At 39.5% G+C, this 27,219-nt stretch overlaps 1 protein-coding gene across 10 annotated transcripts in view; it reads left to right on the top strand.

The window, feature by feature from the left end:
* CALD1 (caldesmon 1) overlaps positions 1-27,219 on the top strand; it is a 199,617-nt gene extending 172,398 nt beyond the window's left edge. For 5 of the 10 annotated variants that reach the window (XM_069462000.1, XM_069461999.1, XM_069462001.1 and 2 more), the window contains 10 exons: positions 175-252; positions 5,352-5,497; positions 11,680-11,941; positions 14,136-14,276; positions 16,737-16,780; positions 16,880-16,961; positions 17,721-17,858; positions 18,298-18,393; positions 23,941-24,021; positions 25,506-27,219. In XM_069462000.1, coding sequence (XP_069318101.1) covers positions 175-252; positions 5,352-5,497; positions 11,680-11,941; positions 14,136-14,276; positions 16,737-16,780; positions 16,880-16,961; positions 17,721-17,858; positions 18,298-18,393; positions 23,941-24,021; positions 25,506-25,511 — 1,074 coding nt within the window. In that variant the 3' untranslated portion in view covers positions 25,512-27,219. The remainder of the gene's footprint in view (positions 1-174; positions 253-5,351; positions 5,498-11,679; positions 11,942-14,135; positions 14,277-16,736; positions 16,781-16,879; positions 16,962-17,720; positions 17,859-18,297; positions 18,394-23,940; positions 24,022-25,505) is intronic. The other 5 variants (XM_069462005.1, XM_069462002.1, XM_069462007.1 and 2 more) reach the window with 3 other exon arrangements.

The following is a 27,219-nucleotide window of genomic DNA, read 5'->3' on the forward strand; positions in this document are numbered from 1 at the left end:
ATACCCCACATTGCTGTTTAGAACCGCGGGCACCAAGCGGGAAATGTGAGCATTCAGACAGCAGAAGAGAAGCCACCCCGCGGCACGTGCAAAGTGCTCTGAGCACCTCTCACTCTTGTAAGCTAGAAAGACTTCTTTTACACGAGTGACTTTACCGTTCTTGAAAATAAAAAGGAAGAAGAAAAGGGAGCTAAAGTGCAAGCTAAAAGAGACAAGTCCCAGGAAGACAAACCTGCCTTCAAAAAACAAGAGGTAAATATGATTGAGAAGTATTCTGATCATAAAGTAATGGAGAGCAGAGTTCCACAGCATCTCAGGCCCGACAGTCTCAAAATTGTAACCTCGAATCCAGTGTTTTTCAAGCCACGACTCATGATTCATTGAATGGTGAGATCAGCTTAGAGTGTCTCAAAATGAGTTCAATGTGTCAATTGGCATTTTAAAAAAGTGAAATGGAATAGAAAGTATCCAAGAACACTGTAGGGAGTAAGTGTTGCATTGTCATATAAATTGTCTTTCTCACTGTGGGTCACAGTCAAAAAGGCTTGAAAAGCATTCTGGAATCAATCAATTTCTCCTGCTTTCTACTCTTCTGCGTGCTAATATTTTCCCTTGAGCCATCCTACTTTCACTTCAATTATGAAATATTTCCAACTGGCCTTGATTAATGCTTTAACTCTTCAAAGGAAAAACACCCTCACACATCTCAGTAGGAAATTTGGTGGACGGAAGATGATATTTGGTTTCCAAAAGAAAAGTTTGGCCAAATGTTCTGCATTGCATTTCTGAGGCACACACGGGAACAGGTGCTGGGGTGTTTTTGACTATGGGTAAGTAAAGGAGGCAGTGGACCAAAGGCTGCCACCGGCAGAATGTCATGGTGCTCCGATGTAATCAGAATGTCACATCAGAACACCTGACCTCATTTTAACCATCGCGCTTATATTAGCCCCAAATAATCCTAAAAACTGTGACTATATCTAATAAGTTCACAGTACTTGAACATGGTAAAACTGAATTATCGGAGGTAGGAAGACTTGAATTACTTTGCCTACCAGGCCAGTGAAGTGATTTGTAGCCGCTGAGCGCCAGCCCAAACAGACTCTTGCTACGTTTCTCTGCCTATTATGGCATTTATTAAGAAAACTCAAAATTTTCAACAGAAGAATCCATATTTAGAAAATAGATGACCAGATTAAATCGGGGGTGGGTTATTTTCTTACATATTTTTCATAAAATCCATGTGAAAAATAAGAACCTTTAGTTCATGTTATATATTGTATTTATGTTAATATTCATATTCGTCTCTGTTTCTAATAGAACTTGTGGTGGTTTGGGAGTAAAAATTGAATGTGAGCACTGGCCAACTAAAGGAAGGAGAAAGTGTAAATGCTAAGAACTGGAAAACTGAATTTAGCTCTCACGAGGTAGCTGAGAACGTAGCTGAACATGTTGGGAAATACTGTTTTCATTTGGGGACAGAAGAACGCCTTACAAAGTCACCTACCAAAAAAAAATGAAAGTTACCTCGGAGCTAAATTCAGACAGAAATGTCCCACATGGGTTCTTCTAGAAAGCTAGTGTTTCAGGGTGAATGTATTTGACTACAGAAGGAAGAGGGCATGAAATGATGACTCCGCGATTAAACATGTGGGGGAAGGGAGGCTGTAGAAAACACTGCTTGGGTTCTATATTTAAAATTTCATTCAAATCACTAAGATCGAATTTGTTTTTAGCGCCCAAAGCATTCTATGCCTGTGTTCGGTGTCTGAGAGCTAGACAGGGCTCACAGTGCTCACCCCGATCACCTTCTGCCTCTTTTCAGAGAAGGCCCCAGTTCAGCAGTGTCCACGGTACCATTAGACACTCCCGGGAATGATTTGAGGTCTACCCCTTTCCCAGTGTGCCCCACAGCACATTCCAGTCTCCCAAAACTTTTGACTTTTTTACACAAGCCCAGATAAGCTCCTCAACCCAAGCTTAAAAACAAAAAACAACAACAAAAAAAAAACCACTGTATTCCTCTTTTAACATTGTGTACATAAGCAATTGGTTGAATGACTAGGTTTTCCCCTTTCCAGCTAGTTGTGTTGTTACCTTATGTAGACAGCTTTAAATCATGTTTACATGATTCAACCATTTTAAACAGCCTCTTCCTTTTTTATTCCTTTTTGTTCAGAAAAAAGTAAAAACCAAAAAGCAAACTAAAACCTTTCCTTTCAAGGACCCATGCAACATGGGCAGAATAGGTGAACCACAGCTAAATGCAAACATCACGTGAGCCTTCTCAGAGAAAGCATTTCCAGATATCACTCCAAGGTCTGCAAACAAACAAACAAACAAAAATATAAAACCTGTCTTTCTCCGCTACAGTTTAACTCTGTTTGTGGCAATGGGTTGCAGAGGATCACCAACCTTGAAACTTAATTTAGCTTTCTTTCACTCCTCTCCAATTATAAAAAGCCTCTTTTTAGTTCTACACCCAGGAGCTATTTTTACCCCCTGACTCTAACAGAAAAACAAAGTTTCTAACAGAGCTGCTAGTATGGTATTAGAAGTGATGTTCATATCTCCAGGTCAACACTTCCCAAATGTTAGCGTGCCTGCTAATCACCTGGGAATCTTGTTAAATGCAGAATCTGATTCAATGAGGTCTCTGATGTCCATGAAGCAGACCTGCAGTACCAAAGAGTCCAGAAAAAATCCATGTGCTGTAAATTGGACCCAGAAAAGGATTTCGGGCTTCTGAAACTAACAAAAGCCCATTAAACCTAGTCTGGAAAAACTGTAGCTTGCACCCAGTTCTTACTACTTTTCTAGAATCAAATAATGCAATACAGTCCAGACTCACATCTCAATCCTTTTCAACTTGCTCATTTAACTTTTTGAGTATTTCTCTGGCACTAGGGCATGTCACTTGAATTCCCACCCCCCACACACTCATGTGTTATTCCATTGGATGTTCCACATATCCAGAATTCTATACTCCCAGTGATCGCATTTGGTCAGAGCCTTTCTTAAGAGTATGCTAATGTTACCTGTGTACATTAGCACATTAAATCCTTCAGGATATTTGGTTACCTATTAATACTTCAGCACAGATTTTCTTCATGGTAACATTCTGACCTAGAAGGTCTAATGCTTTTACCAAGTAGCACAGAATCCCATGGATTTGGGTTGAATCTGCCACAGAATCCAAAAATAAAACTTAAAGGCTCTATGGAATTACTTTATTTATTTCCCAGAAAGAGAAAATAGTTGTCAAACTAAAATTATCATTATTACATGGAGAATATTTCTAAGAAAGTTTTCCAATAGGAATATAAGCCTACCATCCACTATAACATTTGCCAATAAAGACAGAGCTTGAAAAAAGGCGGGAGGGGACTTTTCTTCTGTTAGACATGTATTGTTTTTCAAATCAATTTTAAAGAATTTTTTTGGCCAGTAAATCAGATCATACATTTTGGGAGGATGGAAATATTTCTGGCTGCAAAATAGGAGAAATGAGTTAAAGGGAATTTCTCTACACAGTGTTCCACAAACCATGAGATTTGACTCAGAATTTGTTTCATGGGTATCCCTGAAATGAGACCCCCTCACCTCCAACTTTGTATCCCCAGATGCTTCTTAACCAGAATATAAACTCGAGTCCATGGTTTCTGGGGTTAAATCTAATAATGGCAGCCAAAACAAGAATATACTCTGCCTCCTCCTGCCTGTCCAATGAATACTGCTTTATTCTTGGGCGGCCACCAAAGAGCCACAGTCAAGCTGCAGTACAGGCCATGAGCTTCCTTCTCTTTGCTGTAGCCTCTCACGACCAACCAGGAGCCAAGAGAGAAATGACAGAATGAGAGATTAGGAAGGGATCTCTAGTCCAATCCTGTCTTTTTACACACATGAGACCAGCATCCCAGAGAAACGAGGTGACTTGTTCAAGTAACACAGCTAGTTTGTTGACAGCACTGGAACCCAAAGTCAGGTTTCCCAACTTGCAGACAGAGGTCTTGGAGAGAATGCAAAACACGGCTCCCCTCTTCAGCACCTCTGAGGGACATGCTACGTATATACCTCCGGGAGAAAGATTAAAGTCTTAATGAGGGCAGCATAGTAGTGAATACTTCATCCGTAGTAACATAATCAAATAACACCCAAAGAAGACAGTCAATGGACTGTTGAAGGCTCATCAAAAAAGGGCAAAAACAATGGACTCTGCGTTGTTAAACATGCACTTTAGGAGTTCAGAGAGTATTTGAAGAATAGGTGGAAAGAGGTGAGTGATCAGGCCAGGGGAGGACATCCTAGGTCGCACTACCTAAAGCCCAAGTTCTTATGGCCTCCCCTTCCTCTGCAGGTTTCTTTAGAACAATAGTGCTTTGTAACTGTTTGTCTTGAAAACAACAATAATGAACCTCACTTGTTTTCACACACATCTTTTAAGAATGGGTGAGATGATATAGGTGAAGTAATTTTAACTCCTTTCCTTCCCTCCCCTTCAAAAAGCTATATAAATTCAGTTTACTTTGGAAAAACCTGTCTCATTTACTGTGAGGAACTTGTAACACAAAACCCATAAAATATTGAAGCTACCGCCTGCCCTCCACGTGTCATCTTCCTCTGTCTCCCGTAACAATCACAAAACCACTTCCAGAGAACTAAAGTTTTACTGGCAATGGAAGTCATGACAAACCCTGGAATATGTCATATTCCGTTCTATCTTTAATGGCTTAGATGGCTACAAACATGGCCCCACAGATCCCACATATCTTGCGTCCTCCCCCTAAAGTCAGGATTATTATGTGTTCCACTCTTGGGAACTAATTACTCATTCAATTAAAATACAAAGGTGCTCTTTGCCAGAATTGGCTGGGCAGATTTAGCTAACCTGGTAGGTTTCCTCTCCTTTCTTCCTCATTTGTGTCCTTCTCAAAGATTCTCTCTCCATCCAAGAGAGAATCCAAGCAACCTGGCCATTCTAACTTCAAAGCTACCCTAATAATAATTACTCTTCCCAGTGAGAACTGCAAATAGCTTACATGAAGTTCCCAGAACTCGGTAGTTTCCAAACCGTAACATTCCTACTGCTCTAAAAAAAATAAAAACCCCAGTGAGATCAGGCATGATCTTGCCTTCCTAAAATTGTGGTCAAGGTCTTTATTCACAGGCTAAAGGACCATAGCTCACGCTGTAAGAATTTTCTCTGACCCCAGCTCTACCACACTGGGTGGTTTGTTTTACTTCTGAGTTTTCTGCCTTCCTAACAAATTTGGGTCTTATTTGATGATACTAACCAAAATCTAATAAGATTTTTATCGTTATGTTTCTTCCTGATATGTACTGTTGGTTAGATCAAAGATGAGAAGATTAAAAAGGACAAAGAGCCCAAAGAAGAAATTAAGAGCTTCATGGATCGAAAGAAAGGATTTACAGAAGTGAAGTCACAGAATGGGGAATTCATGACCCACAAACTTAAACATGCTGAGAACACTTTCAGGTAAGAAGTAGTGACTAGTTAACAGTGACTGTGTTCACATGTGGGGGAAAAAAAAAGTCATTCTCCCTATCCTATGCCTCCAGACAGAAATGTGCTAAACAGGCAACATGCTTTTGTTGTGAGGTCATTAGCCATTGTCCTAGAGATACTCAGTCAGCAGGTCCGGCACTCATATCACTAACAGAAGACCAGCAGTCACTGCTTAGACAGGGCTTAATCTGCTTTTCCCATTATTCTAAGAGGCAGATCATACTTGGTGTCCATGTTTTTATTCACTGACCTAATATGCTCACGTGAGATCAGTTTATTAGAAAACATTATGACTGGGGTTAGTATCACTGATTCATTCATTATCTATAGTCTGACCACCTTCACAGGAGACCCTTCTCATACCATTTTCAAGAATGCATCTTCGGAAGGTTGTAAATAAATGTTGCATAAAGCTAAGATTGTCCTGTGCCAAATATTTGGGAGACATTAGGTTAAACTAAGTTGATCAGATCTCTTTACCATGGGACTTTGAGAGCCCTTAATGTTAATTTGCATTGGGAATCTCTAAGAGGGAAGGAGAGGGCATGGAACTATGGCTCCCTTCCATACAGTTTGGAAAACTTTCTTGTATATCTTCAGCTGCCCCCTCCACACCTATGAAAAATCCGTGCAATTGGCTGTAGGATAGACTAGACCAGGATATGCAGGTAAATTCTGATTTCTAGATACAGATAGATACTGAGAACTCTCCACCAGTTTTGTAGAAGAATTTAAGATGCAGAAGCCTTCCATCAAGCTATATGATTCTCTGTGCCCCATCCCCACAAACACTCCTTCCAACCACTGGTGCCAAATCCCAACTTCTGTTATGTCACTGGCTCCTGTGCCAGATGTGCTGGAAGAGAGTCTTGGGCTTCTGCAACGTGGAGTCCATGGGGTTGTTCTTTGGGCAGAAGCCTTGCCTGTAGACCTTGTTTTTCTGAACACTTCAAATAAGAAAGTCATCAGGCAGGTATGATGTAGAAGTTTGGCATGGTCCTTACACCAAAGCCTTTGTAACGTGTAGAGGCGAGTGGAGCTACTGGGAATGGACATTCCAGGCTCATCTAAAAGGCTAAGATGGATAAATATAGTTGCCCCAAAACAATTTTTCTATACAAAACTTTGAACAGAAACCTAGTCATATTTATCCAAAGGAAAGCCTAAAGTACACAAATAAAAAGGTGTGCCTAAAAGGTCTAAATGCAACTGTGAAGGAGTAAGAAAGTGAGACTCTATAGATATTACTTGGGATTGGCAAGAGAGTAGGTGTGAAAATTAAGAGTTTATTGGAAATTCATAGAAAATCTACAAAGTAGGTTGATTTAGGTTGATAAGCTGAGTCCAAAGCTTGCTGAAGTGCCTATAGTTTAATATTTTAAAGCCCTGGAATAGTGTCAGGTTCATGAAAAATGTTCAGTGAATATTACCTAATGTTACTATTTTTTTTTACTGGTAGCTTAAAATGTTTTATATCTATAAGCTTTATTTCTTTTTTTTTTTTTTTTTTTTTTTTTTTTTTTTTGTTGAGACAGAGTCTCACTTTGTTGCCCAGGCTAGAGTGAGTGCCGTGGCGTCAGCTTAGCTCACAGCAACCTCAGACTCCTCGGCTTAAGCAATCCTACTGCCTCAGCCTCCCGAGTAGCTGGGACTACAGGCATGCGCCACCATGCCCGGCTAATTTTTTCTATATAGATTTTTAGTTGTCCATATAATGTCTTTCTATTTTTAGTAGAGACGGGGTCTCGCTCAGGCTGGTATCGAACTCCTGACCTTGAGCAATCCACCCGCCTCGGCCTCCCAGAGTGCTAGGATTACAGGCGTGAGCCACCGCGCCCGGCCAGCTTTATTTCTGTTAAGAGAAATAATATTTAAAAGTCTGTAGGTAGAAAAAAGTTTGGTTAACAATTAGCAAATCTTCCAACAAACCTCAGTCAAAGCTCAAATTAATAATTAACATGCCTATTGTGCAGAAATCCAAAGAGCTGGGGATTCAAAGAGAAGAAGAGTCCCAAGAGATGGCAACAAGCTGAGCACTGAGAACCCATGTATGTGATTCTAGCCTTAATTCTTCCATCTTTGGGCGGAAAAACAAAACCAAGAACAAGCTGCTGCCATAGTATTCATTTTTGTTTAGCCACCAACGTACGTGAATTTTAGTTTCAATTAGAAGTTCATGCTGATAGAAACAGAGAAGGATGGTTTTCCTCACTGTACTCATAAAATGAGAAAGGAAGGAAATATGAGCCTCTATTTAGATATAGCACCTACAGCTTAACGGTAAACAAGCCGTGTTCTTAATGGTCAAAGGTCTGATGTTCACATTGACTTAAACCTAAAGAAGCCAAGGATGGGGAGAGAACTTTATGGAAGAAATTTCCATATGAAGTGGCTCCTAATGCTGAGGGCATGCCTGCAAACATAGGCACAGGTGATGCGGACAAAACTCTTGCTCCTGTTTTGAGCATAGCTTTTGATGTTTAATTACTACTGCCCCCTTTGATATTCCTGTTTTCTTGTAACTAGATTGTTTTCTCTAAAACATGACATAAAAAATCTCAATTTGATGAGAAAGTTGTAGAGATAGCAGATTATATCAAGGGTGTTATAGAAAGTGCAAAATGAGGTGTTTTTTTTAAGGTGGGAATTAAAAAATTTTTTTCTGATTATAGAAAAAAATGTACTTATTATAAAACATTCAGAAAATAGGATAAAAATAAGCACCCATCAACCAAAGACAACCACAAGTAACATTTTTTTCCAGATATGTATATAATATTCAAGATAGACACACTCATATATATAAATTATGTATGTATGTGGGTATAATTATATATTTTTAATTGATTCTTGCATCATACATAACAATATATCATAGCTAGATTTCTATACTGATAAATATAAGCCTATAATTAATGATGTTAGAGTATTCCACTGAATAGATACATTATGACTTATTTAACCAATCCCTAATGACAGGCATTTTGATTGTCCAAATTGAAGCCCGAGCGACACCTAGTGGAAGCTAGAGATGTGTTCTATGGGCATGTGTTTTGCCATTCTGGCTCCTGCACAATAGGATGAACACAAAGAGCAAACTCGTTTTTGAACATAGAGACCTTAAATTAACTGAGAGAGGAGTCACAGGCCTGTGAACTTTTAACAACCTGAAAAAGAAACATGAAATTTAAAGGGACCCTCAACTTTGAGTTCAAAATAAAAGAATTCATCTTTAACTATCAAGAGCCTGGAATAGTATTTTAAAACTTTTAAACCTCAGTCCTTAGTAAAAAATAAATTTTACATCATGACCCAGTACACACCTACATATATATTAATAACTAAAGCCAGTGGGTCAAGAAATGGGACTTGCTTTTGCTCTATGCAATGCACTCTGATGTTTCTATTTCATTTTTTTAAATGCTGGTTACAATCTACTAAATTGATTTTCTCACCTGTAGCTTGAAAAACATTGTCCTGGAGGAACCAGTATATTCAGAAATCCTTCAGTGTTTAAAAAGCATGATATATACACTATGAAATCAATATTGTATGATGTATATCTGGAACCCATTCTTTTTATTCCTCTTGCTCTATAGCTAGAAATACTGTACCATTCTTTACATGGAATGAATGATATTAGAAAGTGATAATTCATTTGTTTCACAGACAAAAGTGTCAGGAATGGGCTACCTATGTTCAGATCTAGTAAAGAATAACCTCATAAATACTTACTATCACATAAATACTAACTGGATAGTTAGTTAATAAATAACAACAAGCTATATCCTCTTAAAGACTACTTATAACAAGGCCCTTCAAGCACACTACTAAATTCTCCTAAAATCCCAGAAGAATACAACTTACATGAATTCTGCTTTAGTGAAAAACATAGTGTTCTACTGAAGTTCTATTTTTAGTAAAAACATGTTTTGAAATTTTCAATGTTCTAACTCTATTAGATGGCAAATTTAATAAAGGATTTAAGGGGTCAGTAGGTGCTAATATCTCACTATCTTTTTATATGATTTCTATAAAATAATAAGAATACCAGTTCTGGCATAAATTTTTAACATAAGGACTCAGGATAGCATTCTGTCTTTAGTCAGAACGTGTTCCCAATTCTACAGTAAAATCCGTTGGGGCCCTCCTTAATCACAAAAGTAAATTCAACATCATTTCAATTTTAGTTCCTACTTACAAAAAACTTACCCATTTCTTCCTGTTTTATAAGCTCTGCTATCTAATGAAGCTGTGCTTCCACTCCAGCAGGAAGGTAGCTAGACCTAGACTGTAGAAATTCTAGAGAGCTAGAGGTAGGAAGCATTTTCTCACAGACTCTCTGTCATCAAGGTTTGAGGTGAGAGGTAGGGAGGTGGGCTGAAATATTGTATTTCAATTGATTCATTATTTTATAACAAATCATATTTAATTTCAGGCATTAGACTCTGGTCATGGGTCAACCACTTTCTAGCTACCAAAAGTTTGGGTAAATTATTTTCTCTCACCTATGGTTCCCTTATTCATAAGATGGGATAGTAAACCTAACCTGCCAACTTCCAAGTTATTGTGACTATTAAATGAGATAATGAATATGAAAAGGGTTCATAGAGCACACAGAATGACATCTAAGTAACAACCCTAACCACATCATTTCAAGCTAATTTCGTAATTTTAAGGCCTCATAAACAGTATTACAGTTGTGTTAGGTTAAAAATACACAAATCAAAGCCATAGGTTAATGCACGGCCATTAAGAACTTTTTCCTCAAGCAGCTCTGTAAGAATAGACATATATTACTGTATTTAGCTCTTAATCAAGAGGCAGCGGGTAGTTTCATCTGCCAGAGATCAGCTGCTAGAGTCAAGCCGAAGGCAACCTTGGGGACGGATACGGATTTATTTCAGTGCCTACCTGTAGTTCAGCCACCATTCCCCATTCCCAGTGCCTGAGCCTCCCTGGCTTCCCTCCTGTTCTACATCTGCAGGCAGATCCAAGCTAACCAGTACCTTATGGGAGAGGACCAGTAGGGCCACTCCTAGATTTAAGAACTCATTCTAACAGTAATGTTTTGGACTACATCCCTTCCATTCTAATAACAACTAATATTTATACTATAGATGATATACAGATTAACACTGATATATATATACACACACACACACACACATATATATAATCCTATGTGACTCACTGAGGTAAATAGAATAAATAGTATTGCCCATTTTTTCCATGTTGCGGCTCATGTATCATGGTTCTTTTTTAAATTGTGGTAACAAACACATAACATGAAATTTACTATCTTAACCATTTTTAAATGTACAGTTCAGCAGTGTGAAGTGTTTGGTATACTCGCATGGCTGTGCAACAGGATCTCCAAAACACTTTTCATCCTGCCAAACTGAAATTCTACATCCATTGAACAACGACTTATTTTCTACTCCCCCTCCCGCCCCCCCCCCCCCCCCCCGTGCCCTGGAAACTAGTATTTTACTTTCTGTCTCTATGTATTTGACTACTTTAGATCCCTCATAGAAGTGGAATCATACAGTATTTGGTTTTTGTGTGTCTGGCTTATTTCACGCAGCGCAGTATCTGCAAGGTTCATCCCTGTTGTAGCATGTAACGGGATTTCCTTCCTTTTTAAGGCAGAATAATATACCCTGTTGTATGGATATACCACATTTTGCCTATTCACCCCATTACGGGCACCTGGGCTGCTTCCATCTCTTGGCTATTGCGACTAGTGCTGCTGGGAACATGGGTATGGAGAGATCTCTTCCAGACCCTGCCTTCGATTCTTTAGGATGTACACCGGAAGTGGAATTGCTGGATCATGTGGTTGTTCTATTGTCAATTTGGGGGGACCTCCATACTGTTTTCCGTAGCCCCCGCACCATTGTTAACAAGTCTCACGCGCCCCCCCGCAGTGCGTATTTGCCCCATTTCACAGGCAAGGAAACCAAGGGCGAGTGGGGGGGCGGGGTTCCCATTCAGAACATGTGGCCCCTCGGGCTGGTGCGAGGGCCGTGGCCGGTGCCGGGCAGTGCAGGTTTAGTCCGGGCCTGCAGACCGCCCTCCTTCCCACTCCGGGGGAGGCTGCAGGGCGGAAGCTGCCAACTCCTTCCCTTCCCTTCCTGTTGTCCCCGCAGCCGCCCCGGAGGCAGGGCCGGCGGGGACGCCAAGGAGGCCGAGGGCGCCCCCCAGGTGGAGGCCGGCAAGCGGCTGGAGGAGCTTCGCCGCCGCCGCGGGGAGACCGAGAGCGAGGAGTTCGAGAAGCTCAAGCAGAAGCAGCAGGAGGCAGCCTTGGAGCTGGAGGAGCTGAAGAAAAAGCGCGAGGAGCGAAGGAAGGTCCTGGAGGAGGAGGAGCAGAGGAGGAAGCAGGAGGAAGCCGATCGGAAAGTCCGAGAGGAGGTAAGGGGGCGCCGCTCGCCAGCCTCTGAAAACACGTCCCTGGTGACCCTTCTAGCTCAGAGAGTCATCCCCCCGCCCCAGTGCCACGGGCTCTTAAAAATATATGTTAACAATAATAACGTATACTGTGTGCTAGGCACAGTTCTAAAACCTGTAGACACTAATTTATCTAGTGCTTATAAGAACTCTCTGATGTAGGTACATATCCCCATTTTACAGACGAGCAAACCGAAGCACATAGAGGTTTTTGTGATTTTCCTTGGGAAAATTGGTCTTAACCCATGACCCTCCACTGCCTCTCAAAAAGGAAAAGTTAGAAAGCTGAAAAGGATGGAAGGTCTGCACATTAGTTACAAGAACTAAGTTACATGATAGTTGTTTTCTAATATTTGAAGAGTTTTGATGGAGAAGATTTATTTAAGTCATTTTTGTTTTTTTTTCGAATGGACACATAAGTCGATTAGAATGGACACAGGCAGGGGCGTACCCAGGACCCACACATGCCCGGGGTGCAGCAGGGCCCCAGCATTAGGAACAGACGAATTTGTCCCATCTTTTAAGACAGAACTAAAAACTACAGGTTTAAGTTACAAGGAGGGAAATTTTGGCTCTGCATATGAAAAAACATTTAACCAACTACAACTTATATTACGACAGTTTACAAAGTCCATTCTTTCCTTTCTTCCTGAGGCACAGTATTGTTCTCATTTTATGGGCAGAGAAACCAGGAATCAAATAGTTTGAGTGACTTGCTTGGAGATTCTTGACAAGTCGGTGGTAGAATCAGTATTGGGACCCAGCTTTTACAACTCCGAGCTGAGAGCTTTTGAGAAGTATTCTCGCATCATTGAAAATATACCCAGAAAGACTTGATGACTTTGACATGGATCTTATACAAAATTTCCCTGAACTATGTGGAAAGTTTAGATATGTTAATTGCACGGTAGCTCCAACTACAACTTTCAGTGAGACAAGGACCTTTGGGTGGAAAGTGATTGGGATGATAGAGTTTTAGAATCAGACATTCCTGGGTTAGTATCCTAACTCTGACTCTTACACGCTGAGCCTAGGGAGAGTTGCTGGACTACTCCGTGCCTTCATTTCCTTATCTGTGAAATGGTATCTACTTCGCGAGATTGTTCTGATGATGAAGTAGATCATTGTATTCACAGTGCCCAGCACGTAATAGGCACTCAAAAAGTGGTAGTTATCATTATTGTTGTCATTGCTATTATCGTTATTTAGGGCAGGAGAGTACCAGGGAAGGCAGAAGGAAAACCATGAACTCTTAAAGCTACTATATTGGACCTAGGAGATTTTTTGTTCTACCTCCTACCAAGCACAGCATCCTCTGACAGATGAACATCTTGTCTCTGCTTGAGAATATCCAGTGATAATGAGTGCAACCGTTTAAAAAAATACAAAAGCCTGCATAAATCTCTCAGAAAACCAATCATAGAGGATGTGTAACTTGAGCAGAGCTCCAAATTTTTTGCCTGATGGAGAAGACAGGGCAGAGTATTTTAGGCCAGGAATGAAGGCACAAAGGGGTTAATGAGCACATTGTACACATCTGTGATGTCACTACTATGGTGCAATATCTCCATCATTGCAGGTTTGTCAAACCATCTAAAATAATGTATTTAGTTAAGGTTTTGGGGGTGCAACCATAAAAATCGTCCCTTGTACATTTGGCAAATGTAGGGCCATAGATTTATATAAAGTTTCACATATGCTATCTCCTTTGTCTCCACCACTCTCCTAGGAAGTAGGTAGAAGGCAGACATATTCATTGTTCGTATACAGAAATGAAGGTCAGTATTGAATAACTTACAGGATAGTGGGGATACTGATCACCCTTATGGAGATCATCACACAGAGCTTTTGTCTAAGAATTTCACATGTGACTTCTCATTTAGCTCTCATGAAAGCCCTATGCAATGGCTACTATTGTTATCCCTGTTTTACAGTTGAAGAAACTGAGTCACAGAGCAGCTCAATAACATTGCCAAGGTCGCCCAGTTGGAAAGTGGCAGTGCCAGACTGCAAATAGCTTAGCCTCTGGTTAGACCTAGAGGGGGTGGTGTACAGTCTAGGGCTTGAGTCTGCTGCCTCTCCGACCGTGCTCCAGCACTCTTCTCTGCAGCTGTGAAGCTGATACTGATGTCCCTGTTATTTGTTCTTTCTCTTGTAGGAAGAGAAGAGGAGACTAAAGGAAGAAATTGAAAGGCGAAGGGCAGAAGCTGCTGAGAAACGCCAGAAGATGCCAGAGGATGGCTTGTCAGATGAAAAGAAGCCATTCAAGTGTTTCACTCCTAAAGGTTCATCTCTCAAGGTATGTTTTTCCCAGAAAACCTTCTTATAATACTTCTATTTTAATAAAAATTTTATTTTGGCCCCTTATTTAGTTACTGATTCTTTGGGGTCTTTCCTCCATGTATCTCCTTGGTATCCTTCTGTGTTAGTCTGTTTGGGCTGCTATAACAAAATCCCTTGAACTGGGTACTTGGAAACAACACAAATTTATTGCTCACAGTTCTGGAGGCTCGGAAGTCCAAGATCAAGGTGCCAACAGATTTATTTTCTGATGAGAGCCCCCCCTTGTGGCATGCAGATGGCCTGCATGGCCTTCTCACTGTGTCCTCATGTGGTGGAAATAGAGCAAGAGAGCTTTCTGGGGTTCTTCTTGTAAGATTACTAATCTTGTTGGATCATGATCTTGTGATCTCATTTAACCTTAATTACTTCCTTAGAGGGCCCATCTCCAAATACAGCCACATTGGGGGTTAGAGCTTCAACATATGAATTTTAGAAGGGACATAATTTAATCCATGGCACTGTTTTATTCATCGCTGGGTATTAACTGTTTTAGAAGGTGTTCAATATATATTTTATCGGTTGGTTGTCTGGCTGACAGGTGGACAGGGTTAACAGTAGGATGGACAGGAGGATGGAAGGGCAGTATTTCAAGTGTTACTGCATTGCATGGTTCTAAACTATTTCACCTTATTCACCTCGGAACTTTTTCTACAAAAATATACTTCTCAGTTTATAATTAAAATCAGAAACATAAGATTTATGTCATAGACCTTTTATATCCCATAAACTCAGGGCTACCTATAGTACTTTTTTGCATAGATTTTTATTTTCAGTAAGGGTTTACTTTTATCTCTGTAAGAAATCATTCGGAAAGAATGAAGTGCCCTTATTAACATCTATAAAAGTGTTATTCCATTGATATGAGGAGCAAAGCATGTTCTCCAGAAACATTGTGGTATTTACAAATTGTTCATGAATCCCAGGCCAGACCATGTCAGAAAGAGCCTCTAACATCTTGGAAGACTGTAGGAGTGTTATAGACTGAATATTTGTGTCCCCTCAAAATTCATATGTTGAAAACCTAACCCTCAATGTGATGGTATTAAGAGGTGAGGCTTTTGGGAGGTTATTAGGTCATGAGGGTGGAACCCTTGCGAATGGGATTAGTGCCCTTATACAAAGAGACACAGGAGCTTACTTGCTCCCTCTGTGCTCTCCACTATGTGAGGACACAGCTGGAAGGCGGCCATCTACAAACCAGGAAGAGGGCCTTCACCAGAACCCAGACATGCTGGCAACCTCATCTCAGACTTTCCAGCCTCCAGAACAGTGAGCAATAAATGTCTGTTATTTAAGCTCCCCAGTCTATGGTTGTTTCTTACATTAGCCTGAACTAACTGAGACCAGCAGACACTCAACGATGCTAGCCTAGGTTAACTATAATCTAGTAGATTCTTCGGCTGCCCTGAACAAGGAAGAAAATGAAACTTCTCAGCATGCATGTGTTTTGGCACATGCAGTCATGTGCAAAGAAGGTTTTACTACTTGCCGATGTTGGTAGGTGATGGCGGCAGAGGGTATATCTAGCCTGGAGTTGGGTATCACTAGGAGTCAACAAATATTTGCTGACTTATTGTTATATCTAAATTTAAGTGATACAGTTTTAGTAAAATATAATGTTTGATTTAGCAGCTTTAGTTACAGTAAAAAGAAGTTCCTAGCTTAAAAAAAAAAATAATTCATCAAAAAACACTGAACTGTCTATTTAGCGTATATCCATCACAGTTTTTCTGTGCTTATTTCTTTATTTCGCATTTGAGCTAAAAGGGGCTTCATAGGAAGCTTCAGCCATTGCTGGTGAGCTGTGCCCCATCCTCATTCCACCCCCACCCCCATCTTTTCCATTCCAGGGCAAATTAAGTTCAACAATAGGCTTGACTCACCGCTATCAAGTTAGTAAATCAGGCTAAGAAATAAGGGACTAGTTCACTTTTCCTGTTATCATATTTTATTCCGTCCTGTTGCATACCAAATATACAGTTAAAATGTTGTGGGACATTTTTGTTAATCAAGTAGCATGGTATGTCTGTAGTCACACTATGTCCTAGAGGGTAACCAGATATGTTTTGAAAAAATTATTGTGTTTTAAATTTTAATTACTTTGCCCCTGGTTTATATTATTTCAGAGGCCTTTTTATTCCACATCAATCTAGTCTTTAATTTGCCTCCAAAACTTTATGTTTCTCTATGAATTTTCTCTATCTTCTTGCCAATCCCACCTGCATCCCCCAAATCTCCCTGTCAAAGACCATAAGGTTCCTCTCTAGAAGAGCTGCTATGCACGGTACCCTAATATCCTTACAGGCTGTCTGGTGTTTCCATTCACCAGATTTGGGTCTGACAGTGGCATGAGCTGAGAGACACTGTTTATGAGCTGAAAATATTAACTGGGTTTATTTTCTTTTTCAATTCCTAGATAGAAGAGCGAGCAGAATTTTTGAATAAGTCTGCACAGAAAAGGTAAATATGGTTGATTGTTCAATTGAGAATAATCAGCTAGTGTATGTATGGGAAGATTCTCTCCCATATGTTTATGTTTGCATGTATGTGTCTATTTAGCAGTGGTGTCAAATCAACTCACCAGGCAGCAGTAGTCTCCAAGATTGACAGCAGACTGGAGCAGTACACCAGCGCCATTGAGGTGAGACTTGTCCCCATCGTTATCGTCCCATCACACAGAAATAAGCTCTGACTCCACAGAAAATTGTAAAAACTCATGGGACAAGAATGAAGTCCAGTAGCTACAGTAGTGTTAGAATATTGGTGACGCTTTATTACACTTTGAACTAAAGAGAAGTGCAGTAATAAATTATAGTAGAGTTTTAAACAAATTGTTGTTTACTACCTTTAGCCTGAATATGCCTTAATGAAGCAGTTATTCTTTTAATAAATGGGTTTATTGGTATTTAACAATATTATTTATATGTTCACAAGTATATCTTTAATATTCTTAATTCCTTATAAAATGGGTTCCCGTATGTGGTTTAAATAGGTCCCTTACAGTCTTGCTGAATCCTCTTTTGTTTACAAAACCTTTTATTATCAAATAAAAGTCGTCGTATAAAGTAATACAAAAGATAGCCAACCTGAGTTTAATTCTCAAGAAGTCTCTGTTGAAGAAACAAAGTAGAATATCACCTTAACAATAAATTTAAGGTGATAATTTTGTTGCTGTCCCAACAAAAAGCATATTTCAGTTTTGAAAAGTCCTCTGGTCTCGCTCTTATGGTTTATTTTGAGGGCTACCTGTCATCAGAATGCAGTTTCATAACAGAAATTATGAGTCCCATTTTTGGTGAGTGAACTTTTTAAATGACAATGTTGAGGAAGACGAGCTCATTATAATTTTTTGAAAACAAACTTCTCAGCACCAATCCTAAAAATAATTCACACATTTCAGGGAACAAAAACTGCAAAACCTCCAAAGCCAGCAGCGTCGGATCTTCCCGTCCCTGCTGAAGGTGTGCGTAACATCAAGAGCATGTGGGAGAAAGGCAATGTGTTCTCCTCCCCCACCGCGTCAGGCACGCCAAACAAGGTGAGCGTGGGATTTCTGTCTTTTAAGCGTAGAAGGGTGGATGTTTTTTCCATTTTCTGTTAGGAATCACACTAAGTTTATAATAGAAGCAGTGAGGAAGGTGCAATTCGTACTTTGTTTTGCAATGACCACAAAAGCAAGCTCAGGGAGACTGTGTGCATGAGGCTGCACTACGTACCCAGCTCTGGCCCCTGGCCACTGTACTCTATAAAGTGCCCGAGGTTAGTTGTTAACCTTGGGGTGGGGATGTGGTGAGGGGGTGGGGATGTGGTGAGGTGCAGGGGGAAGAAAACCAGACAACATACTCTTTAAATATCAAGTTTAAAGTTTATGGCCATGTGAAGTTATACTTAATAGTATTTTGAGGTTGCTTTGAAGATTCCCTCCCAGGTAAAGTTGACTTTTTCCTTGACTATTTTGGATGATTGACTCTTTGTAGGAAACCGCTGGCCTGAAGGTGGGGGTTTCCAGCCGCATCAATGAATGGCTAACTAAAACCCCGGATGGAAACAAGTCACCTGCTCCCAAACCTTCTGTAAGTAACTTCAGGTTTTTGTGAATTTCTTTGATCTCTCAGCTTCCAGCCGCAGAGGAAAAGAGTCGGTCTGTTTACCTAGCAAAGGCAGTGCTCCTGTTCTTTGTTGTCACTGCATAACAGACAAGGAGGTGTTCACATTTAGAACAGTCCTGAGCATCATACCACAATTACCCAGAGGGTAGAATGGAACCAAATAATCACCTCTCCACCCTACCTGAGAGGAGGAGTTAGGGTTAGGGTTAGGGTTAGGGGAGGAGTTAGCCGGGATGTTGAGCAGTTCAAGTTTAGACCCTTTACTATTCTACTTCTTTAGCTTCTAGTCTATAAATTATGCATAGGAATTTCTAAATGAAAGGTCAAATTATTTTGGCTACTTCTTTGTCAAGAGCACCCCTAGACTTATTGCCAAAAGAATGTGTATGTTGGCTATTTTAAACCCCTGTGTTCTAATTTGCCTAATTTCTGTAACTTGGCACAAAAATACAGTTCTTGGGTAGTTGCTATAATTTTGTTGCAGCACCTCCAGAGAAAGTCATAAAACTGGAAACAGGAAAAACTGGTTATGAATGCTGTTTTTGAAAATCTAAAATTTTCTTATTTATTAAGTGTAGCTATATTACTAAAAAAAATTCTTTTAACCTTTTCATTGAATTACGATAATTGCCTTGCATCTATCACCATAACAACACACCTTTATTATGCTCCCCACTGTATACTGCTGAGCTTTCTCTGTTAAGTTAGCTTTTATGGATTTTTTTTGGTGCCCGAGGTAGCCAGGAGTCAACTGTCAGGATCCTACATCCTAGAGGAGGAAGAAAAACTTTCCAAATCCCAGGCCTTTGTGCCATTGAGCCACAACAGCATTTAATTGCATCCATTGGCTCCATATATAATTTCCAAAGTCACCAAATTTTGTCACTTTCCAACTTAAAAAGAAAAAAGACCCAGCAACTTGAGAGGCTGAGGTGGGTAGGATTGCTTGAGCCCAGGAATTTGATGCCAGTCTGGGCAACACAGTAAGACACTGTCTCTAAAAACAAATAGATAAAAATTAAAAAGAAAAAAGAAGAAATGGAAATGTTTGCATATCCTTGTTGGATGCAACTCCTTGAGCCATTTAATAATATTCAGCCTGAGATTCTTTGCACAAGGACTCACAGGAGGTATAAACTAATGTAAACCCAATTGACAATTGGAAAATCTTCACATATTGAACAAAAACTATTTTACTCTCTCTCAGTAGCTACATGAAAGGGGCCTATAATAGACAGTCAAGGCAAGGGACCATGCCTAAAAGGTATGTGCTCTGTAGTGCCTCAAATTTCCCCAGCACTGATGGTGACATAAAGAGTAGCAATTATATAAAAAAACAAACAACAACAAAAAAACATGGTAATTTATATAAGTTTTGTGGTTCCAGACTAGTGATTATTAACCTTTTTGAATTATGGACCCCTGGGAGAACCTAATCAAATCTAAGGACCCTTTCCCCCAAAACATGCATATAAGACAAGTTCAAGGAGTTCAGGGACCCATCGAAGAACTCTCAAGATAGCAAGGATAAGGAGAAAAAGATACATTTTGCTCTTTGATGACTATGGCACATTGCGAGAGATGATACTTTTTTCATGTTTATAATATTTGCAATCTATTTCATTTCTATACCAGGTTATACTCATAAATTTGGTCCAGGACTGGCCCCCTACTCTTTTGTCAGTGCTTCACTGATAAGCTTACTGTCATCTGTATGTTGTCTCAATGGGAAGGTTAAAAAGATTAAATTCAGTTTTTATTATACTAGGTATAACTGTGTCAAGGTTTCTACACAAAAATAAATAAAACATGTTCTGGGGTTATTGGCAGCTTCCTAAAAATGGCAGGTGAAAAAGGTATTACAGAGAAATGACAAAATCATTGCCTGCTTTGCCTACTATTTAGTAAGTGATTTGCTAGACCACCTCCTAGAGGGTGGAGAGGAAAAGGAAAGAAGAATGTTGGCATTTAGTATAGATTTCAGTGATCTCTCTCTTCCCACTGGATTTTGTAGACTAGTCTGGCTTCTGGAATGAGGACCAACAATACGAAATTGATGTAGATAAAGCACTAGTTTGAATATACTTACTAAGCAACTTTAAGCTTCGTGCATATTCCAGTGGTAATAGTAGCCTATATTTTCAACGCAGCCCCATGTCAAAGCGTGGTAGCAACATGGCAGTCTGCACAGAATGGCAGGAGAGCAGTTCACAGATACTGTAGGTTCAGCAGAAAAGAAGTGAAGTTTCAGCAATGCAGAAAGGGCTGGAAGGATCCTGCAGGTACATAAAGGTTGGAAGGAAAGAAGTTGAGTCCAGGGAAAGCAGCTTGGAAAGTAAGGTCAAACAAGGACCCTAGGTCTTGTCCACAGGGTCTCACACTGGTAGCTTGCAGCTAAGATCTGGGTAGCACCGTTGCGCTTCATTTTCCTTTTTTAAAGTAGAACTAGAACACGTTTTTGAGGAATGGAGGCCGGTACCCTTGAATTGCTGTTTCCCTCTTTTCCTTATTTTCTTACACCAAGCCTCTTTAGGCATTTGTGTTTCCAGTTTGGCCCTTCACCGCAGTCATCTGAGTTTGAGACTCTGGCCAGACTGACCCTGAACCCAGGATGTCAGAGATTTACCTAAAGGCAACAGAAAATAGGACTCCCTCACCCCCACCCACCAAAAAAAAAAGTCTGATTTTGGACCAGAGACAATTTATTGTCGGCCTTTTGCTTATATGTCTTGGGTAGGGATGGGTGGAGGAGAAAGCTTAGGTTTGTGTTTGCAGATGTATGGCATGTGGCCACTAAGATGAAATTAGTACAGCCATATCAATTAAAAATATTTTTTTTGTTGTTGTTGAGACAAGAGTCTCACTTTGTTTCCCAGGCTAGAGTGAGTGCCGTGGCGTCAGCCTAGCTCACAGCAACCTCAAACTCCTGGGCTTAAGCGATCCTACTGCCTCAGCCTCCCGAGTAGCTGGGACTACAGGCATGCGCCACTATGCCCAGCTAATTTTTTCTATATAGATTTTTTTTTTTTTTTAGTTGTCCATATAATGTCTTTCTATTTTTAGTAGAGACGGGGTCTCGCTCTTGCTCAGGCTGGTCTCGAACTCCTGACCCCGAGCGATCCACCCGCCTCGGCCTCCCAGAGTGCTAGGATTACAGGCGTGAGCCACCGCGCCCGGCCGTAAAAAAAATATTTTAAATAAAATTCTAAAAAAAAAGACAAAATCATAGGGAAGTTCTTTCAACAAAATGGTTCTCACCCAGCAAAACCCCAAGAAGAAAAAGAGTAATTCATAGGATTAAAGAGTTGAGTTCTAGAACTCACCCCTCTACCAGTAGTTATGTAATGATTTTAATATATGCCAAGAATTAAAAGTGCTCAAAGTAGTTTGTCACATCAATATCATCCCTGAAAATTAACTTATTTAGGATTAAACATTACTCTATACCAGATTCCTACTGAAACATCTATTGCTATTTGTAGGTAGAATCTACAGGACTTCAGTGTAACTTTGTAACTGGAATTCAGTTCTGAGTATGTCTATTTTAGCTGGTTTGTCTATTCTTTGTGTCTAATCTACATGTTGTACAGCAATTAAAAAGCTAATTTATCTTTCTTTTTATTTAAAAAAAAAACCAACAATGTCTTTCTTAGCTGACTTCTGTTCTTCACTCTTTGGTCTCTGGTTGATTGGAAACCTGCTTCTCCTGCCTTCATTTCTCCCTCTTCTTCCGGAGTGGTTCTTTGTCTAAAATGTAGTCTGGTCAGGTAATTCCATTTATATTTCCCCTTTGATTTAAAATGCCAACCAGTAATTTGGATGTTAATATTTTCTTAAGAACTCTTTAAGTGATCTCTTAAGAGTCATCAGCAGGATTTATGGGAAATGCAATCCATTTTCTTAGGTAGAAGAACATTCATGTGAAAGAAAAATATTTGTCTCATATGAATCAAATAAATAAAGCGGTAATAGCCACTTTCCAGAGCTTCCATCAGCATGGTCCTAATTATAGTTTCTAAAATTTTAAAACAGTCTTCCAGACAACTTGGCAGCTTCTACCTATACTGGCAAATGTCGTGAAATTCTTCAAAAATAATCTGATTTGTTGCTTAATGGTTCCAAGTTAAATAGGTGTAACTCTCTAATAGAATATCAGGAATTCTAGCCACAGAGGAAATCCAGAAACTTAGTAAGATTAAGGCAAACCTGAAATGCTTCACATGGTACCATTTAACTGTGCATTTTCAGTGTTGAGATCTCAATACCATCTATCAGAAATATGTCCATTTAGATTGGAGTCCATGGATAAATGCAATTCTTATTAGCTTTGCCTTCTTTGTGAGAAAAGGGTTTGCCAAAATAAGCATTACTATTTCAGTAAAACACATTTATTTTCTACAGACTGCCTTTTGCCAAGTACTAATATAAACAAATGCTGGAAGAAAAGTAACTTGAAACAGAAATTTGGATCCTTATCCAAACGAAATTAATTACGAGGTAGTAAATAAAGAGTCAAAGCTATATAACTGTTATCGATCGTAGTTTAGTGTTTCCTTCCCAAGATTTCCACATGTTCTTACATACATCATCGACTGTCAGTTTCTCTTATGGGTTCAATTTGGGATAAATGTTTATATTTGCAGGGCTGGGTTCTACCGATCCACTTCTGAATTACTCACTTGACGCTCAGAAAACACAAAATGATTGTAGGGTGAGGAAAGTACAGCTAGAAAAGTGACTTAGTTTGAGATATCCAGAAGCAGACCCTGGCACTGATTCCAATGCAAGTAATTTACTTGGGAGGTGAAGAGAACACTACAGGGAGTGAGACAGGGAGAAGAAGGCAGCCAATGAAGAATGTTATTAAGCATATCACTACATGAGCTGTTAATATTAAAATTTAATCCCACTGGATAAACACTGGAAGCCACTGTAGAACACATCCTTCGGAGTTATCCTACCTGAGGCATGAGTGAGCCAGAGAAACATTCTTGCACCAACACTCACCACTCAGCACTCACTACTCAGCAATTTGAGGGCTGCTCCTGGGAATGTTAGCTCTTGGGACTTCCAGCCTGCCTCCCTGGGTAGGGTGCCAAAAGAAGTTAATCTGCAAGGGGGAAAATGCTTATCAAGCCCCACATGAATTATTTTTAAATAACCTGTGCTTTATTCACTTCCAAGAGCATAGAAAGCTAAAAATAGGCTACATTATTGTAAATATGTTTATATTCCAATTTTACTGATCAATAAACAGTAAATCCTTGTTGAAGGACAAGGACCCAAATTCCAGCCCATTCTCTTATTATAAGACAGGTCAAGCTCTGAATAAAATCGAACAACAGCTGATGATCCTTTCAATTCCATCCATTTCGGATCACTGGGGTAAAGTGTATTCAACAACAAATTGATTCAGTCAAACAGACAAGCAAAAAATATGGCAGTTTAGTTAGAGCTGGCCAGAAAATATAAACAGCCACATACCTATTTTTTCTGCTTTCTCTTCATTAGGACTTGAGGCCAGGAGATGTATCCAGCAAGCGGAACCTCTGGGAAAAGCAATCTGTGGATAAGGTCACTTCCCCCACTAAGGTAATCTACTGGGAGATTTATTTTCAGAGATTTATCGTCCTGGTGGATCCTGCAGTGAAATATCCCAGGGTCAGATGAGAATTATTACTGACCCACAGATCGTTGCCTGCGTGCCCATCAATTTCTAAAAGACCTGTATACAGCACAGTGAAAGGAAAAGTTCATGGAGCCTTCAGCATTATAGGTCTGTCAGTCATACAACATAAATAGCCCCTTCTGGGGCTATTTTCCTTCTGGAAAATATTTCTCTTAGCCAGAGCTCTAGAAAGTAGAGCAAAGACAATCTGGAATGGTGCGACTCAGAGAACACCATTCGCATACCATACAGTATGAGTGGTACTCTCTGGAATTGTGAAACAGGGTGGTAGGTACAAGGTAGGAGGGTGACAGAGTGAGTTTTCACACACACCACCCTCTCCTCCCTGGTCTGCACCACTAAATTCTTTCTATAGTAGTAATAATAATGTAAATACTAGACACAGAGCTGAGTTTATGAGGTAGCAGATTAGGTAGCTCCTTTGCTCCAAAATGGCAAACTCACTAGTCATTCCTTAGAAATGAAAATATACAACACATTTTTTTATTCTTTTTTTCTTCTTTCTTTTCTTTTTTTTCTTTTTTTTTTTTTTGAGGCAGAGTCCCACTCTGTCACCCGGGCTAGAGTGCCATGGCATCAGCCTAGCTCACAGCAACCTCAAACTCCTGGGCTCAAGCAATCCTCCTGCCTCGGCCTCCCACGTAGCTGGGACTACAGGCATGCACCACCATGCCCAGCTAATTTCTATATATTTTTAGTTGTCCAGCTAATTTCTTTCTATTTTTTAGTAGAGACGGGTCTTGCTCTTGCTCAGGCTGGTTTCGAACTCCTGAGCTCAAACGATCCACCCACCTTGGCCTCCCAGAGTGCTGGGATTACAGGCATGAGCCACTGGGCCCGGCCTATACAACACATTTGAAAATCGAATTCAGAACACTTTAATATTTGTTAATGCCTCAGCAAGGACTTTTAGCAGCTAGCTGAAGGGCAGGGGGAAATGGTTTAAGAGTAGAACGATGGGTCAGATAAGTCTCACGGGCAGGGGGGCAAGAATAAGGGGGAGAAAACAGAGATTGCTAAGTAAAGATAAACATATCCTGCTTCACTGTTATATGTTGATGTGTCCCTGACTGAGCTACTCAGTTATGTACGCCTGTCCTGGAATACATATTACAGATTCCTGGCCCTTACAGTAGAGTACAAAAAAAAGAAAAAAGAACACCTTACTTGACTCTGAATGCCATGAGCAAGGCCAAAGGTCAAGATAGGAAAAGGGAAGTGAAAAAACCAACAGAAGAAAGGGTAGAATAAAAGATCACATTTGAATAAAATGCCAACAATAACAATCCTCCTGCCATACTATTTTTTTTTTTTTCTTCTTCTTCTGATGAAACCACCTGGCTGAAATACTGTAGGCTGTGGATTTAAAGTTCTCTTCTCTTAGCAGGTTTGAGACAGTTCCAGAAAGAACCCAAGCTCAAGACGCTGGACCAGCTCAGTTGTAGAGGGCTAATTTGCTCTGTTTTATATTTATGTCAATTTACTAAAGTGGGTTCATTTTGTTTTGTTTTATTTTTCAATATCCCAGTAAACCCATGTATATTATCACTATATTTAATAATCACAGTCTAGAGATGTTCATGGTAAAAGTACTGCCTTTGCACAGGAGCCTGTTTCTAAAGAAACCCATGCTGTGAAATAGAGACTTTTCTACTGATCATCATAACTCTGTCTGAACAGTGATACCAACCACATCGGAAGTCAGTAGGAAGAGATTCAAGTTTAAAATTGCCTGCGGAATGTGTGCAGTATCTAGAAAAATGAACCGTAGTTTTTGTTTTTTAAATACAGAAGTCATATTGTTTCTGCACTTTATAATAAAGCATGGAAGAAATTATCTTAGTAGGCAATTGTAACACTTTCTGAAAGTAACCCATTTCAGATTTGATATACTGCAATAATGATTGTCTGGTTTTTTTTTAAAAAAAAAAAAAGAAGATGTACTGTTAAGGTATTACTTTTTTTCATGCTAAATTAGATTATTATGTTAGCTGACAGTGGTACTGATTTTTTTTAGGTTGGTTGCTTTGTGGATTTCTTTGGTAGCCTGAACCACATTTTAGATAACCTGATTATGTATGCATGTGCATACACGTATACAAACACACTAATGGTAGAATGCTTTTTTTATGTGCTAGACTATTATATTTAGTAGTATGTCCTTGTAACTAGCCAATATCACAGCTTGTTAAAAATTAAAAATCACAATATTATATTAATATTTCATATTTGCCAATAGAAACATGGCAGATAGGTATTGATATGTTTTCAATGCCCGATGACCTGTAAGAAAATGTATTGGAAGAAAGAGAGTTAAGAAGTGTCAAAATGAGTTGAGATTTTCTATGAGACATAGTATTTAGTTTATAGTTAAAGGCAATCTTGAAGTCCAACGTGAATTTTGTTAACTCTGCCATCAAGCTGAAAGCCTGCTTATTTGTAATAATAAAGTTCACAATAGGTTGGCCTAAATGATATCTAAGGTCTCTTCCATCTCTAAACTTTAAAGACAAGAATTTTAGTGACAGTATTGTACAAATTGAAATTCCATTTATGGGTCTAAACAATGACTGACTTTAGCCAATGTCTGGAAGCAGAGAAGTAAAGTGAACCAAATCCAGTATTTAGGAGCCATGATAGTACTTTCGTCTTTATATACTCTGAAACTTTTTTTTAAATTAAACTTTACTACCTGATTTAGTCATTGGTACTTGTCATAAGTTGATAATGTGTTGAAATCTCAAAAATATATGTAACTTTTACTCGTTTTACTGTTTGCCCCATCTTTATTGACTCACCATTTTTACACACACAATCCAGATCTTACTATAGCCTGTAAGTCTTTATTCTTCACAACAGATGATAAAAGAGTACTCCAGTGTCTTGGCAAAATGTTCTAGTATAGACGTATACATAGAGTAGTTATTAAAAACTCATACCTCAGTTGACTTAATAAAATTGTCTTAGTCTCAATTCCTACCACACTGAGGAAGTCTCCCGAATAACTGTTTTCTTATCTATAATATTTCCTGGAAGAGCTAGCCAAGGCAGGCTGGCATGAGGAGTGACCATTGCCTTACAAAGTCTATTTTCTTCATAAA

This window comes from Eulemur rufifrons, chromosome 29 (assembly GCF_041146395.1).
Source record: "Eulemur rufifrons isolate Redbay chromosome 29, OSU_ERuf_1, whole genome shotgun sequence".
Classification (NCBI taxonomy): domain Eukaryota; kingdom Metazoa; phylum Chordata; class Mammalia; order Primates; family Lemuridae; genus Eulemur; species Eulemur rufifrons.